This window comes from Haliotis cracherodii, unplaced genomic scaffold (genome assembly GCF_022045235.1).
Source record: "Haliotis cracherodii isolate W230 unplaced genomic scaffold, xgHalCrac1.p SCAF_39, whole genome shotgun sequence".
Lineage (NCBI taxonomy): Eukaryota > Metazoa > Mollusca > Gastropoda > Lepetellida > Haliotidae > Haliotis > Haliotis cracherodii.
In genome coordinates, this window is record NW_027266296.1 from 1,394,500 (window position 1) to 1,414,763 (window position 20,264).

General features: G+C 41.6%; 1 protein-coding gene across 1 annotated transcript in view; it reads left to right on the forward strand.

Annotated features, from left to right (window-relative positions):
- The first annotated feature begins 9,240 nt into the window (after positions 1-9,240).
- The window catches only part of LOC139478118 (L-fucose kinase-like), a 55,330-nt gene continuing 44,306 nt past the window's right edge, over positions 9,241-20,264 (forward strand). Inside the window, exons 1-2 of the mRNA XM_071260436.1 lie at positions 9,241-9,309; positions 14,674-14,754. Of these exons, the coding sequence (XP_071116537.1) occupies positions 14,685-14,754 (70 nt within the window). The 5' untranslated portion in view covers positions 9,241-9,309; positions 14,674-14,684. The remainder of the gene's footprint in view (positions 9,310-14,673; positions 14,755-20,264) is intronic.

A 20,264-nucleotide genomic window follows, 5' to 3' on the forward strand; every position in this document is an offset into this window, starting at 1 on the left:
CTCATCAGATCTCTTTATTTACAAGGCGGGTCGATGTAGTTGCAATATTGATAAAAGCAACACTTATCCAACAATCCACCCACTCACTAACTCAACCACACACTTACTCAACGCTCAAGTAAAAGTAAGACGAGATGTTGTTTAGCCCTATCCATCTATTGCTTGATAAAGGTGTTAGGATCTACACCGAAACGTCGCACTAATTGTAATAAAGAAGTTGTTCATCCATAGAACTCGTCTTACTTCATCACTCCAACTTCTAAATGCCACTGAAAGAAGCTCAAGTAAAAGCTGGCTGCTGACGGGTGCATTGTAAGTGTTCGTCAACCGTGACTGTTCCTTTCAGACGTTCTAAGGCTGTGCACCTGCCCACGCTTGGTAACATACGGATGAGATAGCACTAATTCCCACATATCCTCATATTAATTTAGGACTACATTTGTTACGTAACCTATACTGCATGTCAGGAACATCTGTTTGCCTTGTCATCTGCCTAAAACTAGTCGTTCAGCCGGGACGGTACAGCCTATTGTGTCTGTGCCTGGTTCTGTACGTTCAGTCAAGCGAGAAGGGCGTGTATTGGGCGACGCATTTTGCTATTGGTGTACGTCTTATGTCAAGAAGGGGTAAGGTGACATATATAAATAAGACGAAGTTGAACAAAGCTGATGGTGGAGAATGTGTTTCCGTTGTTGATGCTTCTTTGAGAGGCATTTAGAAGTTGGTGTACAAAGTAAGGATACGATTTTTTTTATGGATGAACAACTTCTTTATCACAATTAGTATCGACGTTTCGGCGTACGTTCTAACACCGTCATTAAGCAAGTGATGTATAGAGTTGTTGTTGCATTAAGTGTTTAAGAGGTCGCCTTCTGCTTAAGCAATTTCGGCTGACCTGTCCCTCTTTGGGACTCCTGTGTGTGAGTAGGGTACACATGTCTATTGTGAGTTTGGTATTCACATATTTTCTGTTTTTTTGTATTGATATGATTTCTATTTTCTTATATTGATATGATTTCATTTTTATCCTTGGCTGCTCTATTCAAATACGTTCGAGCAGCTGTCAATCTCTCAGAAATAGAGTTAGTTTGGCCTTCGCTATTGCATCTCTTGGCTTTAGGAGATCTATGACAGATAGCGGATCTAACTGAAATTCTTGTTTTAACCTAGCCCGGGCTGGGGCATGGTCTTGACATTCAAGTAACATGTGAGCATTGGTTTCAGCCTGATTGCAAGATGAACAAACCTTGTCATAGTCCTTTCATTTGAGTATGAGTTTGGCTTATGCTGGACCTTGGGTCCTTGAATTTTGTATAGCCATCTGTCGATCTTACTTTCGTCCCATTGGGCTTGCCATCTTTCTGCTATTGAGGCTTTGATTTTGCTTTTTATCTCTAGTTTACTAAAGGGAATATGCTGTATATCCGCTTTGTCTAGAGCTAACTTCGCCAGTGAGTCTGCTTTTTCATTTCCATGAATATCTATGTGAGATGGGATCCAACACAGCTCCATCTGTCATGTACAGAGTATGGTTGACAAGTATATATACAGGTAGGAGGCTTGTTTATACAGTAGAGTAGATGTCAGATGTAGTTACACTGGAGTGGAGAAGCCGGTTATGTACACAGAAAGGGTAGTAAACATATTGATCGGCGAAGTCAGTAATGTAAACAAAAAGGTGAAGCCAGTAATATAAACATAAGGATTATGACTGATTGGGGTCTTTGATGAGTTGATGGTAGGCCGGGGGTATGTAATAGTCTAGGCTTGGGTTGTCACGGATATGGTCTGATAGATCTGATTTAGATTCATCTTTTGAGACTGAGCTTTATGTTCTTTAATTCGGGTTTTGAGGGCATTAGATGCCAGCTCCCTTAGTTCTCCTCCCAAACCCCATCGGCATCTATTCCAAATCTCAAAATTCCCAAATTCTATATAAACAACCCCTAAACTCCCCTCTTGGGTTGCACAGACCACTTTCGCCCCTTTCGGAAACACATTAAATGGCCTGGCCGGGCCCGTGTGCGAAATACGCATCAGTCGGAAAGCGCACGTTAAATCTCCAAAGTAAGTAAGTAAGTAAGTAAGTAAGTAAGGGCATTAGATGTTTCTCAAATATAAGCTTGTCCACAATTGCACGGCTCCTCCCTAACCCCATCGGCATCTATTCCAATTCTCAAAATTCCCAAATTCTATATAAGCAACCCCTAAAGCCCCCTCTTGGGTTGCACAGACCACTTTCGCCCCTTTCGGAAACACATTAAATGGCCTGGCCGGGCCCGTGTGCGAAATACGCATCAGTCGGAAAGCGCACGTTAAATCTCCAAAGTAAGTAGTGAGTGAGAGAGTTGGGTTTAACGCCGCTTTCAACAGTATTCCAGTTATATCGCGGCGTGTCAGCTTAATGTGGGAGGAAAGCCCGAAGTGATGCAGGTCCCAGACGTTTACCACTTCGGTGAAACCCACGAGCACGGGTATGGTGCTGACAAACCTAGAAACATAATCGGGGCGAACCGGGATTCGAACTGATCCTGAATTTAATCTGAGTTAAGAGCTGAAACATACTGCACAAAACCTTTTGAAGACCGATCATGTCAAACTAAAAAAAATCATATATAGCATTGAATGCACCCTTTGTGGATTGATATATGTTGGAGAGATACAGCAGAAATTATCGACACAATTCAGCCAGCAAAAATTGGGATATTAATGAAATCACCACCCATCTAATAGCCCTAAATGCAGTCGACCTTATAGAATGTCCAGAGACAATCATTGGACTCGACTGTTGTGTGCAGCAATGCCACATGGATGTAATGACAAAATATAAGACGTCGGCAGTTCGTTGGTTAGAAAGACACTGACTCTGTTTCCGGCATCCCAAAGACGTCGACGCCGCCATGGGCCTCAGAGAGGACAAAGGCCAAATTATACCATTGATTTGGAAGATTTGTTGCCTCTCCGTCAGGAAGCATTGGGCCTGCACAAAGTAAGAACAAGACGATTTCATGTGTCATTAAAAGAAATTTAACGACTCGAGAAACTTTTGCTGATATGTTGGTCTACAAACAGCACGAGCCTATCGACTCGAGAATATATTTCTTGATATCGTTTTGAAACGTTTGGCGAAACCAGAAACGGACTCCACTAAATCAGACAAAGATCTAGAACGCATGTTCTTGAATTTGAAATTGGCAAACAAGGGATTTGATGCCATAAATTTCGGTAACAGGCAAAAATTAGTTTCCCAAAATGTGCCACAATATTTTAAATTTCAGGAACCACCAACGTCATTTTCTTATTTCGTCCAGGCTGTTCAATCATAGGAAAGTGTTGCTGAAAGTGGACTTGACAGCTCATGATGTTAATTCCACTACTTGTGTCTGACAAGACTCAGCATACTGCTACCAACCTGTAGGTCATATAATTACAGGGGACTTCTCTATTGTTGACAATAACAACCTCCGTCAGTTATTCAAATATGGACCAAAATACCGTGAGCAGACTCTTCCAAATTGGGATCACAACTTTAAAACCATTATAGATGCAGTCGAAGCATATACCAGTATATGGGCCAAAAGAGAAGAAGAACCTGTTGATTGTCTTTCAGAGTGGGTTAAGCCCGTGTGTGATGTTGTCATTGGTAGAATGCACAAACAGATAAAGGAGGAAACAGAAATGAAACAAACCCATTCTGTCGCAGCCAGCTGTCATCCAAAGTCTGGTAGCCCTACATGAAAAGTTTGTTGTTAATCCAACTGGCAAGGCCTCAAATAACATGAGCATTATATGTAAACATCACTACATTAATTGCTTGATGAATGAACCTGGTACATTAATTGCTTGATGAATGAACCTGGTATAAGTGACATGACACAGTGACGTAAGGCCAGTATGTTAACCGAGCTTGACATCTGCCCAAACCATGCATCAGCACTATCAACGTTTGACTTGACCCTGAAGACATGTCTATTCGGGGGACACGGGGGGCCAAGTCGTCTAAGGCGCCGCGATTCAGAGTGCAGAGTTGCGTCCCTTGGGCACGCCAGAAACCTATGATTGTGGGTTCGAATCCCGGTTCGCCCCAATTATGTTTCTAGGTTTGTCAGCACCATACCCGTGCTCTTGGGTTTCACCGAAGTGGTAAACGTCTGGGACCTGCATCACTTCGGGCTTTCCTCCAACATTAAGCTGACACGCCGCGATATGACTGGAATACTGTTAAAAGCGGCGTTAAACCCAACTCACTCACTCATGTCTATTCGCCTTTTGTACTGGATTCCAAAACTTAATAAGAAACAGTACAAAGAGAGATATTTTGCTGGGTCCAGCAAATGTACCCAGTCTCAAAGACTAACCATAGTCCTTAATACATTCAAGGAGAGACCTTCTTTATATTCACAGAAAGTACTTGTAAGAAAAGTGGAATTAATACCATTATTACTATTCTCAAATACTCAAAGGATTTACTTGACTTTTTACAGTCTCAGAAAAGAACCAGGTTCCATTCTGTCAGAACATTTGATTTTTTAACTTTGTACACCACTATCGCACACCACGAATCAAAGGAAAAACTTCATCCCTTGACCCATAGGGACACACGTCACTAAACTGGTGACCGGGGATATAGTTACACCTCTATCTCCAGAGGTTAAAGTCAATTTGTCAAAAATGAAAGCAAATGCCATTGAAGTTTGCTGAGAAATCCATTTGTGAAATGCTGGACTTTCTTACTGATAACATCTATGTAATATTTGGGGGTAAGACATTTAGGCAAGACGAAGGTATCCCCACGTCACCAACTGAGCTCCCCTTCTTGCTGATCTGTTTCTTTATGCATATGAATCAGAATTTCTGCTCGGTTTGGTCAAAACAAGGTAATTTGGCCAAGAAGTTTAACTTAAGCTTTAGGTATATCGATGATCTGATGTCGTTCAATAACCATTAATCTTCCCATTTCCCTTCCACTGATTTACCCACCTGAACTAGAAATAAAGGAGACCAGCGAGACCGCCTCGTCTGTTTCATATTCAGATCTATGCATACAGATTCAGAGTGACAAAACATTCTCCACAAGACTTATGACAAGAATGATGACGTCCAATAGTCAACTTTCCCTTTATGTCAAGCAATATTCCTTTCAAAACGATCATGGTAGACATGTATGACCACTTTCCATATAGCATTGTGTGCTCACATGTGTAGGACATTTCCAAATTTGACGGAGTGACAAAAAATGTTGTCCGATGCAATTCCCTAATTTGACCATATGTTCCCGTGTTTTTTCCGGTGAACAATTGACTTGCCTTTGCGTGCGTTTGTCTCACGTCATTAGGCTGGTCAGATACATTGTAAATAAGTGAGCGAGTTTAAAGCTGCTTTTAGCAGTATTCCAGTTATATTACGGCGTGTCAGCTTAAAGTGGGAGAGGGGCACGGGTGGCCCAGTCGTCTAAGGCGCTTCGATTCGCTGATCAGAGTTGCGTCCCTTGGGCACACCAGAAACCTATGATTGTGGGTTCGAATCCCGGTTCGCCCCGATTATGTTTCTAGGTTTGTCAGCACCATACCCGTGCTCGTTTGTTTCGCCGAAGCGGTAAACGTCTGAGACCTGCATCAATTCGGACTTTCCTCCCACATAAAGCTGACACGTCCTGATATAACTGGAATACTGTTAAAAGCGGCGTTAAACCCAACTCACTCACTCACTAATGTGGGAGGAAAATCCGAATTCCGAAGTTCGAAGTCAGACCTTTACCACATTGGTGACACTCGCAAGGACGAGTATAGTGCTCACAAACCTATGAACACCATCGAGGCGAACCGGGATTCGAACCCACGATCTAGGTTTCGAGCGTGTTCAAGGGAGGCAATTCTGCACAGCGACTAGACCATCCGTGCCCCCGAAAACAAGTGGTTGCAACACAAGCAATGATTACATCCGTAGGCTTACTCTCTTGTAGGGGGTACGCTCTTGTCATAAGAATGTGGGGAGGATAGAATAGCCTCGTGTGTATTACATGTATATCTAAAGGTAAATCAAAGGGGTCTACGATGTTACCGTTTGCACATGGTGTTCATCCTGTTTTATCTTTCAGATAATCACATAATGGAGAGCCACCACATATTTTCAACTTTCAACGAGGAAGAAGTTAAAAAAGCATGGGCAAGATCAATGGGTAAGTGGTAATCGATATTGATCAATCAGAGGTTTCAAATAGAGAATCTCACCCGAGTGATATCAAATATATCAACTCGAGTTGATAAAAGTGGGAAAGCTCCGAGGCTTGCCGATGATATTTTCCACTTTTATCAACGAGTGTTGGTATATTTGATATCAAAAGACACTCGGGTGAGATTTTATTTATCATCCAACATCATTCTTCCAACTTGGTCAGTTTGTAGACAGTAATAAGCAGTGGCTAAAGGTACTGTTAACGGCTTCAGTAGCAGAGCCATTAGTGATGTCATTTGATTGTGACGTCATGGTAACCAGTGACGTCACAATGGTCTGCAAAGCAAGCGATATCTCCTGTGGGAGCCAGTTTTGAATGATAAATAGAGAATCTCACCAGAGTGTCTTTTGATATCATATATATACGCATCAGTCGGAAAGCGCACGTTAAATCTCCAAAGCAAGCAAGTAAGTAAGTAAGTGAGTGAGTGAGTGAGTGAGTGAGTGAGTGAGTGAGTGAGTGAGTGAGTGAGTAAGTAAGTAAGTAAGTAAGTAAGTAAGTAAGTAAGTCGAGGTTAAACCTGTCACGTATGTAGCTATTCAGTACATCTATATAATCAAATGCATTTGTGTGAACAAATTATTGCACAAAACAGAATATAAAGGATTTTATTGTCACCTATTAGTACAGTTAGCTGTTGTTAATAAACCCGTGAACCAATTACCACGTTTTCATTATTACTTCATTCTTGTTTAATGACAGCCCTCTTTGGAGGCATTCGACATAACAATAGCACCATGGCCATTTTCTATCATTCGGCATATCAATAGCGCCATGGCCTTTTACCATCATTCGGCATATCAATAGCGCCATGGCTATTTACTACCATTCGGCATATCAATAGCGCCATGGCTATTTACTACCATTCGGCATATCAATAGCGCCATGGCTATTTACTACCATTCGGCATAACAATAGCATCATGTCCATTTACCATGACTCGGCATATCAATAGCGCCATGGCTTTTTACTACCATTCGGCATATCAATAGCGCCATGTCCGTTTACCATCAGTCGGCATATCAATAGCGCCATGGCTATTTACTACCATTCGGCATAACAATAGCACCATGTCCATTTACCATCATTCGGCATATCAATAGCGCCATGGCTATTAACCTGGATTTATCATTCCCATTGTCTAAGTCTTGTAATCCTTCGCGGTTATGTTAGACGACTTTCTATCAGCTGGCCAGACAAGTTGCAATTCAAGCACAAGGCGCAATATCTCTCAACCAGCTCCTGCCATACCTGGTACACCCTGACAAGTTGGGGTTAGAGCCAGCTCAAAGCATTAACTACATAGGGGCAGGGTTGTATCAGGGGCGCTCGTCACGCCGAAGACCCGGGTTCGATTCCCGACATGGGTACAATGTGTGAAGCCCATTTCGGATGTCTCCCGCCGTGATATTGCTGGAATATTGCTAAAAGCGGCGTAAAACCAAACTCACTCTAAAAGGTATCTTCGCACCTCCAGGGAACAGATATTTAGAAGCACGGGAGATAATCTTAAACACGCTCGATCATCCTATCAGATCACGCCCCTGAATATCTCGCCAAAGCACTGTTACATCTCTCGAGGGCGGTCGGGTAGCCTAGTGGTTAAAGCGTTCGCTCGTCACGCCGAAGACCTGGGTTCGATTCCCGACATGGGTACAATGTGTGAAGCCCATTTCTGGTGCCCCCCCCCCCCCCCCCCCGCACTGATATTGCTGGAATATTGCTAAAAGCGGCGTTAAACCATACTCAATCAATAACTTACATCTCTCGAAGATCTAACCTACAGTGAGAGGTTACCATTATGTCCACTTCTGGCTTCAGATGAACACTACCAGAAATATAGAACAGGAAGATCTAACTCAACACCATCCAGGCCAGCTGTTGGAACTACTGGTGTCCCAATGTCATGCCAGGCACTCCTCTCATATTTCTCTATCCAATACGTCACCAGTACACAGACGCGTCAGACAAAGGGTGCTCACATAGATGACGTCATAGTTCAAGGGGTTTGGTCAGAGTAAGACAAGAAGATGCATATCAATTGTCTGGAAGGAGAGCTATTATCCAAACAAACTAAGCATGGAAACATCTGTTGCACCACTCGTGAGCAATGTAGCCACAAACAACACCACGTCAAGGGGGAACGAGGTCAAAACAATGAAGGTTTCACATTTATTTGCCTTGGCAGAGTTGAGGGGATGTAGGAAGGAAGCACCTTGCACACCGCGCAACATAAACGTGCTTGCAGATTACCTGTCCTGTCCCGGAACCACAAGACCATGCTAACTGAATAGCCCTTCCATCCTAAGGTATTCAAATTGATCACCCCTTTGGCACATGCCTCATCAGATCTCTTTATTTACAAGGCGGGTCGATGTAGTTGCAATATTGATAAAAGCAACACTTATCCAACAATCCACCCACTCACTAACTCAACCACACACTTACTCAACGCTCAAGTAAAAGTAAGACGAGATGTTGTTTAGCCCTATCCATCTATTGCTTGATAAAGGTGTTAGGATCTACACCGAAACGTCGCACTAATTGTAATAAAGAAGTTGTTCATCCATAGAACTCGTCTTACTTCATCACTCCAACTTCTAAATGCCACTGAAAGAAGCTCAAGTAAAAGCTGGCTGCTGACGGGTGCATTGTAAGTGTTCGTCAACCGTGACTGTTCCTTTCAGACGTTCTAAGGCTGTGCACCTGCCCACGCTTGGTAACATACGGATGAGATAGCACTAATTCCCACATATCCTCATATTAATTTAGGACTACATTTGTTACGTAACCTATACTGCATGTCAGGAACATCTGTTTGCCTTGTCATCTGCCTAAAACTAGTCGTTCAGCCGGGACGGTACAGCCTATTGTGTCTGTGCCTGGTTCTGTACGTTCAGTCAAGCGAGAAGGGCGTGTATTGGGCGACGCATTTTGCTATTGGTGTACGTCTTATGTCAAGAAGGGGTAAGGTGACATATATAAATAAGACGAAGTTGAACAAAGCTGATGGTGGAGAATGTGTTTCCGTTGTTGATGCTTCTTTGAGAGGCATTTAGAAGTTGGTGTACAAAGTAAGGATACGATTTTTTTTATGGATGAACAACTTCTTTATCACAATTAGTATCGACGTTTCGGCGTACGTTCTAACACCGTCATTAAGCAAGTGATGTATAGAGTTGTTGTTGCATTAAGTGTTTAAGAGGTCGCCTTCTGCTTAAGCAATTTCGGCTGACCTGTCCCTCTTTGGGACTCCTGTGTGTGAGTAGGGTACACATGTCTATTGTGAGTTTGGTATTCACATATTTTCTGTTTTTTTGTATTGATATGATTTCTATTTTCTTATATTGATATGATTTCATTTTTATCCTTGGCTGCTCTATTCAAATACGTTCGAGCAGCTGTCAATCTCTCAGAAATAGAGTTAGTTTGGCCTTCGCTATTGCATCTCTTGGCTTTAGGAGATCTATGACAGATAGCGGATCTAACTGAAATTCTTGTTTTAACCTAGCCCGGGCTGGGGCATGGTCTTGACATTCAAGTAACATGTGAGCATTGGTTTCAGCCTGATTGCAAGATGAACAAACCTTGTCATAGTCCTTTCATTTGAGTATGAGTTTGGCTTATGCTGGACCTTGGGTCCTTGAATTTTGTATAGCCATCTGTCGATCTTACTTTCGTCCCATTGGGCTTGCCATCTTTCTGCTATTGAGGCTTTGATTTTGCTTTTTATCTCTAGTTTACTAAAGGGAATATGCTGTATATCCGCTTTGTCTAGAGCTAACTTCGCCAGTGAGTCTGCTTTTTCATTTCCATGAATATCTATGTGAGATGGGATCCAACACAGCTCCATCTGTCATGTACAGAGTATGGTTGACAAGTATATATACAGGTAGGAGGCTTGTTTATACAGTAGAGTAGATGTCAGATGTAGTTACACTGGAGTGGAGAAGCCGGTTATGTACACAGAAAGGGTAGTAAACATATTGATCGGCGAAGTCAGTAATGTAAACAAAAAGGTGAAGCCAGTAATATAAACATAAGGATTATGACTGATTGGGGTCTTTGATGAGTTGATGGTAGGCCGGGGGTATGTAATAGTCTAGGCTTGGGTTGTCACGGATATGGTCTGATAGATCTGATTTAGATTCATCTTTTGAGACTGAGCTTTATGTTCTTTAATTCGGGTTTTGAGGGCATTAGATGCCAGCTCCCTTAGTTCTCCTCCCAAACCCCATCGGCATCTATTCCAAATCTCAAAATTCCCAAATTCTATATAAACAACCCCTAAACTCCCCTCTTGGGTTGCACAGACCACTTTCGCCCCTTTCGGAAACACATTAAATGGCCTGGCCGGGCCCGTGTGCGAAATACGCATCAGTCGGAAAGCGCACGTTAAATCTCCAAAGTAAGTAAGTAAGTAAGTAAGTAAGTAAGGGCATTAGATGTTTCTCAAATATAAGCTTGTCCACAATTGCACGGCTCCTCCCTAACCCCATCGGCATCTATTCCAATTCTCAAAATTCCCAAATTCTATATAAGCAACCCCTAAAGCCCCCTCTTGGGTTGCACAGACCACTTTCGCCCCTTTCGGAAACACATTAAATGGCCTGGCCGGGCCCGTGTGCGAAATACGCATCAGTCGGAAAGCGCACGTTAAATCTCCAAAGTAAGTAGTGAGTGAGAGAGTTGGGTTTAACGCCGCTTTCAACAGTATTCCAGTTATATCGCGGCGTGTCAGCTTAATGTGGGAGGAAAGCCCGAAGTGATGCAGGTCCCAGACGTTTACCACTTCGGTGAAACCCACGAGCACGGGTATGGTGCTGACAAACCTAGAAACATAATCGGGGCGAACCGGGATTCGAACTGATCCTGAATTTAATCTGAGTTAAGAGCTGAAACATACTGCACAAAACCTTTTGAAGACCGATCATGTCAAACTAAAAAAAATCATATATAGCATTGAATGCACCCTTTGTGGATTGATATATGTTGGAGAGATACAGCAGAAATTATCGACACAATTCAGCCAGCAAAAATTGGGATATTAATGAAATCACCACCCATCTAATAGCCCTAAATGCAGTCGACCTTATAGAATGTCCAGAGACAATCATTGGACTCGACTGTTGTGTGCAGCAATGCCACATGGATGTAATGACAAAATATAAGACGTCGGCAGTTCGTTGGTTAGAAAGACACTGACTCTGTTTCCGGCATCCCAAAGACGTCGACGCCGCCATGGGCCTCAGAGAGGACAAAGGCCAAATTATACCATTGATTTGGAAGATTTGTTGCCTCTCCGTCAGGAAGCATTGGGCCTGCACAAAGTAAGAACAAGACGATTTCATGTGTCATTAAAAGAAATTTAACGACTCGAGAAACTTTTGCTGATATGTTGGTCTACAAACAGCACGAGCCTATCGACTCGAGAATATATTTCTTGATATCGTTTTGAAACGTTTGGCGAAACCAGAAACGGACTCCACTAAATCAGACAAAGATCTAGAACGCATGTTCTTGAATTTGAAATTGGCAAACAAGGGATTTGATGCCATAAATTTCGGTAACAGGCAAAAATTAGTTTCCCAAAATGTGCCACAATATTTTAAATTTCAGGAACCACCAACGTCATTTTCTTATTTCGTCCAGGCTGTTCAATCATAGGAAAGTGTTGCTGAAAGTGGACTTGACAGCTCATGATGTTAATTCCACTACTTGTGTCTGACAAGACTCAGCATACTGCTACCAACCTGTAGGTCATATAATTACAGGGGACTTCTCTATTGTTGACAATAACAACCTCCGTCAGTTATTCAAATATGGACCAAAATACCGTGAGCAGACTCTTCCAAATTGGGATCACAACTTTAAAACCATTATAGATGCAGTCGAAGCATATACCAGTATATGGGCCAAAAGAGAAGAAGAACCTGTTGATTGTCTTTCAGAGTGGGTTAAGCCCGTGTGTGATGTTGTCATTGGTAGAATGCACAAACAGATAAAGGAGGAAACAGAAATGAAACAAACCCATTCTGTCGCAGCCAGCTGTCATCCAAAGTCTGGTAGCCCTACATGAAAAGTTTGTTGTTAATCCAACTGGCAAGGCCTCAAATAACATGAGCATTATATGTAAACATCACTACATTAATTGCTTGATGAATGAACCTGGTACATTAATTGCTTGATGAATGAACCTGGTATAAGTGACATGACACAGTGACGTAAGGCCAGTATGTTAACCGAGCTTGACATCTGCCCAAACCATGCATCAGCACTATCAACGTTTGACTTGACCCTGAAGACATGTCTATTCGGGGGACACGGGGGGCCAAGTCGTCTAAGGCGCCGCGATTCAGAGTGCAGAGTTGCGTCCCTTGGGCACGCCAGAAACCTATGATTGTGGGTTCGAATCCCGGTTCGCCCCAATTATGTTTCTAGGTTTGTCAGCACCATACCCGTGCTCTTGGGTTTCACCGAAGTGGTAAACGTCTGGGACCTGCATCACTTCGGGCTTTCCTCCAACATTAAGCTGACACGCCGCGATATGACTGGAATACTGTTAAAAGCGGCGTTAAACCCAACTCACTCACTCATGTCTATTCGCCTTTTGTACTGGATTCCAAAACTTAATAAGAAACAGTACAAAGAGAGATATTTTGCTGGGTCCAGCAAATGTACCCAGTCTCAAAGACTAACCATAGTCCTTAATACATTCAAGGAGAGACCTTCTTTATATTCACAGAAAGTACTTGTAAGAAAAGTGGAATTAATACCATTATTACTATTCTCAAATACTCAAAGGATTTACTTGACTTTTTACAGTCTCAGAAAAGAACCAGGTTCCATTCTGTCAGAACATTTGATTTTTTAACTTTGTACACCACTATCGCACACCACGAATCAAAGGAAAAACTTCATCCCTTGACCCATAGGGACACACGTCACTAAACTGGTGACCGGGGATATAGTTACACCTCTATCTCCAGAGGTTAAAGTCAATTTGTCAAAAATGAAAGCAAATGCCATTGAAGTTTGCTGAGAAATCCATTTGTGAAATGCTGGACTTTCTTACTGATAACATCTATGTAATATTTGGGGGTAAGACATTTAGGCAAGACGAAGGTATCCCCACGTCACCAACTGAGCTCCCCTTCTTGCTGATCTGTTTCTTTATGCATATGAATCAGAATTTCTGCTCGGTTTGGTCAAAACAAGGTAATTTGGCCAAGAAGTTTAACTTAAGCTTTAGGTATATCGATGATCTGATGTCGTTCAATAACCATTAATCTTCCCATTTCCCTTCCACTGATTTACCCACCTGAACTAGAAATAAAGGAGACCAGCGAGACCGCCTCGTCTGTTTCATATTCAGATCTATGCATACAGATTCAGAGTGACAAAACATTCTCCACAAGACTTATGACAAGAATGATGACGTCCAATAGTCAACTTTCCCTTTATGTCAAGCAATATTCCTTTCAAAACGATCATGGTAGACATGTATGACCACTTTCCATATAGCATTGTGTGCTCACATGTGTAGGACATTTCCAAATTTGACGGAGTGACAAAAAATGTTGTCCGATGCAATTCCCTAATTTGACCATATGTTCCCGTGTTTTTTCCGGTGAACAATTGACTTGCCTTTGCGTGCGTTTGTCTCACGTCATTAGGCTGGTCAGATACATTGTAAATAAGTGAGCGAGTTTAAAGCTGCTTTTAGCAGTATTCCAGTTATATTACGGCGTGTCAGCTTAAAGTGGGAGAGGGGCACGGGTGGCCCAGTCGTCTAAGGCGCTTCGATTCGCTGATCAGAGTTGCGTCCCTTGGGCACACCAGAAACCTATGATTGTGGGTTCGAATCCCGGTTCGCCCCGATTATGTTTCTAGGTTTGTCAGCACCATACCCGTGCTCGTTTGTTTCGCCGAAGCGGTAAACGTCTGAGACCTGCATCAATTCGGACTTTCCTCCCACATAAAGCTGACACGTCCTGATATAACTGGAATACTGTTAAAAGCGGCGTTAAACCCAACTCACTCACTCACTAATGTGGGAGGAAAATCCGAATTCCGAAGTTCGAAGTCAGACCTTTACCACATTGGTGACACTCGCAAGGACGAGTATAGTGCTCACAAACCTATGAACACCATCGAGGCGAACCGGGATTCGAACCCACGATCTAGGTTTCGAGCGTGTTCAAGGGAGGCAATTCTGCACAGCGACTAGACCATCCGTGCCCCCGAAAACAAGTGGTTGCAACACAAGCAATGATTACATCCGTAGGCTTACTCTCTTGTAGGGGGTACGCTCTTGTCATAAGAATGTGGGGAGGATAGAATAGCCTCGTGTGTATTACATGTATATCTAAAGGTAAATCAAAGGGGTCTACGATGTTACCGTTTGCACATGGTGTTCATCCTGTTTTATCTTTCAGATAATCACATAATGGAGAGCCACCACATATTTTCAACTTTCAACGAGGAAGAAGTTAAAAAAGCATGGGCAAGATCAATGGGTAAGTGGTAATCGATATTGATCAATCAGAGGTTTCAAATAGAGAATCTCACCCGAGTGATATCAAATATATCAACTCGAGTTGATAAAAGTGGGAAAGCTCCGAGGCTTGCCGATGATATTTTCCACTTTTATCAACGAGTGTTGGTATATTTGATATCAAAAGACACTCGGGTGAGATTTTATTTATCATCCAACATCATTCTTCCAACTTGGTCAGTTTGTAGACAGTAATAAGCAGTGGCTAAAGGTACTGTTAACGGCTTCAGTAGCAGAGCCATTAGTGATGTCATTTGATTGTGACGTCATGGTAACCAGTGACGTCACAATGGTCTGCAAAGCAAGCGATATCTCCTGTGGGAGCCAGTTTTGAATGATAAATAGAGAATCTCACCAGAGTGTCTTTTGATATCATATATATCAACACGAGTTGATAAAAGTGGAAAAATTCCGAGGCTTGCCGAGGATTTTTGCCACTTTTATCAACGAGTGTTGATATATTTGATATCAAAAGACACGAGGGTGAGATTTTATTTATCATCCAACATCATTCTTTCAACTTTTTCAATTTGTAGACAGTAATTAGCAGTGTCTTCAGTGTAAAAAGTACTGCAAACAGCTTCAGTAGCAGAGCCATTAGTGATGTCATTTGATTGTGACGTCATGGTAACCAGTGACGTCACAATGGTCTGCACAGCATTGTGATGTAATTTCATTGCAGCGATATCTACAGTGTAGATATCGCTTGATCTCATCCAAGCGATATCTCCTGTGGAAACCAGTTTTGGATGATAAATATAGAATACTAAACGAGCTCCCGTGTAATACCAATTTTATGAAACGAGTGAAAAGTTCGCGAAAGCGAACCAGATACCACAACTATTAACGAGTTTCATAAAATTGGTTTTACACGGGAGCGAGTTTAGTATTTTATTTATTACTGGCCATTTATAACGTTTTTAGAATTATACTGTTGAGCGTAAATAGGCTGACACCTACACGATCCATGCATGGCATAATCCAGCTGAGTTTAACACAGTAATACTTCAAACACGTCAAAAGTTGAAACGTATGAATTTAATACCATCCAACGGTCCACCTTTAGAATTCAGGCGTCCGTTCCACAAAATTATCGTAGCGTTAAGGTTATCGCAACCCATATACTTTAACTTAGACCAACGACTGTCGTTGCGCTACCGTACGATAGCCTTGTGGAACGGGGCCTTGCACCTCAAAGTTTACAATCACGTCACAATACCCGATGACGTAATTTCTGGAATTTTGTTGCAAGATCCTAAGGCGTAACAATGCCATGTGACGTCAACCTAGCAACAAGGTTGCTGGGGTCAACGAGTGTGCATAAGCTCCTCTCAGTGATCTATCATCTCCACACGCAATGTCGTTGAATAAGCCAAGGGATGTTGAGAGCTTTCAATATTTGTTCGTGAAACGTGTTCCGAGAGTACATAAGCACGCGTTTTGGTATTACACAATGTTGAATACAGCTGTATGTTTATTAAACGGGTGATCTCTTCACGGGCAAGTAATAAATAGAGGTTATCACGCGAGTGTGTTTGGGGATGGTAAATATCATGCATTAGGAATAAACATTGTATTTAGCGAGCCTTGGCGAGCTTAATACATAGTGTTTATTCCTAATACACCTTTTATGGCAAGCATGGTTTGCTGAAGAACTGAAAATCGGCGTTAAACTTACATGTACCTCACTCACTCACTCACTCACTCACTCATATTAAATAGAATGACATAGTTGATTGTCGCTGTCACCGATTGAGTAGTGTACTCAGTGTATATGGATACCGATTATCCGAGTAAACTGCATTATCAATACCTAAAATACATTCATATTGAATCACATATTACCTTGAAGATTTGTTTTTGTTATGACAGATGTCTTTTCGAATATGAATACTCGTATGGCCTTCGAATATTTTTTATGGCTCACTGTTTTAGTTGTTAGATAATATAGAAAAAAGGTTAGGAATGGCGCAGCTGGGAATTAGTATTTTACCTACTGTGCACATAGATCCATGTTACAAATGTTATATTTGGGATAACTATTTACAAACCAAGAAGTAACAGCTTCGCATCCCGTCGAGGTTTGAGTGAGTGAGTTGGGTTTAACGCCGCTTTTAACAGTATTCCAGTCATATCGCGGCGTGTCAGCTTAAATAAATAAATAAATCCAGATTATGTTAATAATAAGAACATGTTGTCCTGGACTGTTGAGACTGGAGTACTGTCCATATATCCAGACTTGCCTATTAGGAGGATATTATACTACTCAAAAGAAGTTAAGGATCACCCGATTCTTTCATATGGTAAAGTTAATCTGTCATGACATGAGTGATTAACTATAGTGATATGAAAGAATCAGGTGATCCTTAACTTCTTTTGAGTAGTATATTACTACACATCCATGGACTTATCTCTCAGTACAGCCCTAGGGCAAGGTTACTCGAGCGGGTTTCAATCAATTAAAAGAAATTACAAAATAGCCATGGTATATATCTAAGTGATATATCTACCTGAAACAATTTTCACCGAGACAGTCGGACCATTTGCCCAGCGGGCAGGGGTGTATGTAAACTCGTAACCCAAACACATTCGTACACCTTGGTGACCACAAGTCAACAGTATTAACTTCAAAGAAAACGTTGTGAAACAAAAATGTCTGACGCCATTGCAAACAGGCAACACCAACTATAGTGCACTATTTCTTTATTGTGACATGAAGGATAAATCATCATGAGTAATGGTTATGTCTTTGGTGTAACCGCCTTGTCTTTGGTGTAACCGCCTTGTCTTTGGTGTAACCGCCTTGTCTTTGGTGTAACCGTTTTGTCTTTGGTGTAACCGCCTTGTCTTTGGTGTAACCGTTTTGTCTTTGGTGTAACCGCCTTGTCTTTGGTGTAACCGTTTTGTCTTTGGTGTAACCGTTTTGTCTTTGGTGTTACCCCAGAAACCTATGATTGTGGGTTCGAATCCCGGTTCGCCCCGATTATGTTTCTAGGTTTGTCAGCACCATACCCGTGCTCGTGGGTTTCAACGAAGTGGTAAACGTCAAAGACCTGCATCACTTCGGGCTTTCCTCCCAAATTAAGCTGACACGCCGCGATATAACTGGAATACTGTTAAAAGCGGCGTTAAACCCAACTCACTCACTCACTCACTTTGGTGTTACCGCCTTGTCTTTGGTGTAACCGCCTTGTCTTTGGTGTAACCGTTTTGCCTTTGGTGTAACCGCCTTGTCTTTGGTCTAACCGCATTGTCTTTGGTGTAACCGCCTTGTCTTTGGTGTAACCGCCTTGTTTTTGATGTAACCGTTTTGTCTTTGGTGTAACCGCCTTGTCTTTGGTGTAACCGCCTTGTCTTTGGTGTAACCGCCTTGTCTTTGGTGTAACCGCCTTGTCTTTGATGTAACCGTTTTGTCTTTGGTGTAACCGCCTTGTCTTTGGTGTAAACGCCTTGTCTTTGGTGTAACCGTTTTGTCTTTGGTGTAACCAGAGGAAATTCTGAAAATGATTCAGGTAAACACACACTTCATAGCATTATTTTCAACACGCACAAAGAACGTGTTCAATTAAAAATAGAATATTGAAATTATATCGATCATTTCGGTAATGTGTGGGACACAGAGAAGAGTAAATTATCTGTTTTTCTTTTTATTTCTCACAAAGAGTGATAATCCAGGTTTTCAAACGTCGTGATGTTAAAATGAGATTCTTTTTCTTTTCTTGGCAGAGGAAAAATATTAGTTTTACAATAATACACCGAAAGAAATATTGTATTTATTTTGTACTTCTGCAAAAGATCGGTAACTATAGTGGTTACACTAAGGACAATAGATTTCCACCGATTCTCCAGTGTATTTGAAATATTTCAAAATTATGTTTCTTTGTGTTGGCATAATTCAATATTTGTTAAGTTTAGATGTTTCTTGTTAAATCACTAAAAGTTTGAATTTTCAAGTTTTATTTTTGTTTATTCAACAGAACCAAAAGAGGTACAAATTTTGATGACCCAAATGCGTAAGAGCGATATTTCAAATGAACAAGGACAACGTTTATGGGGTTTATCTTCTGATGAAGCTAAGCTTTAAGAAATCAATGACAATTACTTGTGGGCTCCTTGAATCCAGTAGCTGTTGAGATGGAGATGGGGCGGGATTGTGTATGGTTTAGACCAGGAGGGTCCAGTGTCTAATCATTGAAATGGTTAATTGTTTAGTTAAAGGTATTTTGAAAGATATTCAGGAACTCTATGCTCAACTGTGAGAACACTGTGTGAGTCGGCCCTGCATGCAGCACGTCAAATGTGTTCCCAGAGTCTTTCGCACGTGCACGTCGCACTTTGCCGATTGGGTTATGAAATGCATGTCCCGGGGCAAGTATCCCATCCATTTTGGACCAACTCAAGCATAGTTATCAATCACCTTGATTTTATTTGGCCATGTTGATGGGCCTATTATGGAAAACACAGCCCTGATTAATTTGATAGTAATTTCTTTTCTTTCTGTTCGTTTCGTTCAACGAAAAGCCACCAAATCACAAGTACTGTACAAATACTAGAATGCATAGAGTAACATACTGTATAAAAAATACATAAAACATATTTCGCAGTTCATAAACGGATAAGCAATTAGTCCTGATGTAAGTAAATATTCAGTTGTTAATTTCATACAATTTGTCCTAAGTTGCCGTGGCAGAAGTCTACATTCGTTGACCTTCGCGGGTTCGAATCCCGCTGGCAACAAACGTTTTTCATGGAATTATTCTATCATCAAGATAAATGACAGGGAAAAAAAGAAGTTCCGTCATTGCCAAGTGGTGTTTAACTAACAATTCAGTTAGTTAGATCTCGGTCAAGGACAAATGAGCCTCGGTTTAATAAAGAAATAGACGAGTGGGAGTTGTTTATCGTACAATAAAACACTGCAAGGAACATAAACCATGATCATAAAACACTGCAGGAAGAATAAACCATGAAGGGCGCAGCCCCGATTGGTTTTTTCTCTCTGCAGTGTTTTATTGTACGATAAACGGCCACGACTCGTTTATTTCTTGTATGATATATCAACATTATGCGCAGCCTCTCTAAGGATGATGAAGTAATTACAAGCTTTAAATATATTTTCCCGTATTTTAATAATGATAACTCCCTCAATAGAATCCGACCTCGGCAATGTCGGCCAAGTCCATTTAATGCACGCCTGACGGTGGGTATTTCCAGAATATCTTCACAATCCTCAGGTCGATTGCTCCTTTACCTAGCTTTTCTCCCAATACCGATTGTGATATCTCTCTCGCTTTTAGATGCGATCGTTCGGCCACTGCGATTATCTGCCCAGCTACATCTATGGAAAACAACTAACACTCCCCTCTCAAAAATAACGTCGCCCAATACACGTCAAGTTGCGAGCACATGTTCGAATCTCCAGAAATGACGTCATGATAGAACAATGTTTTATAATAAACCACATTTCGTTCT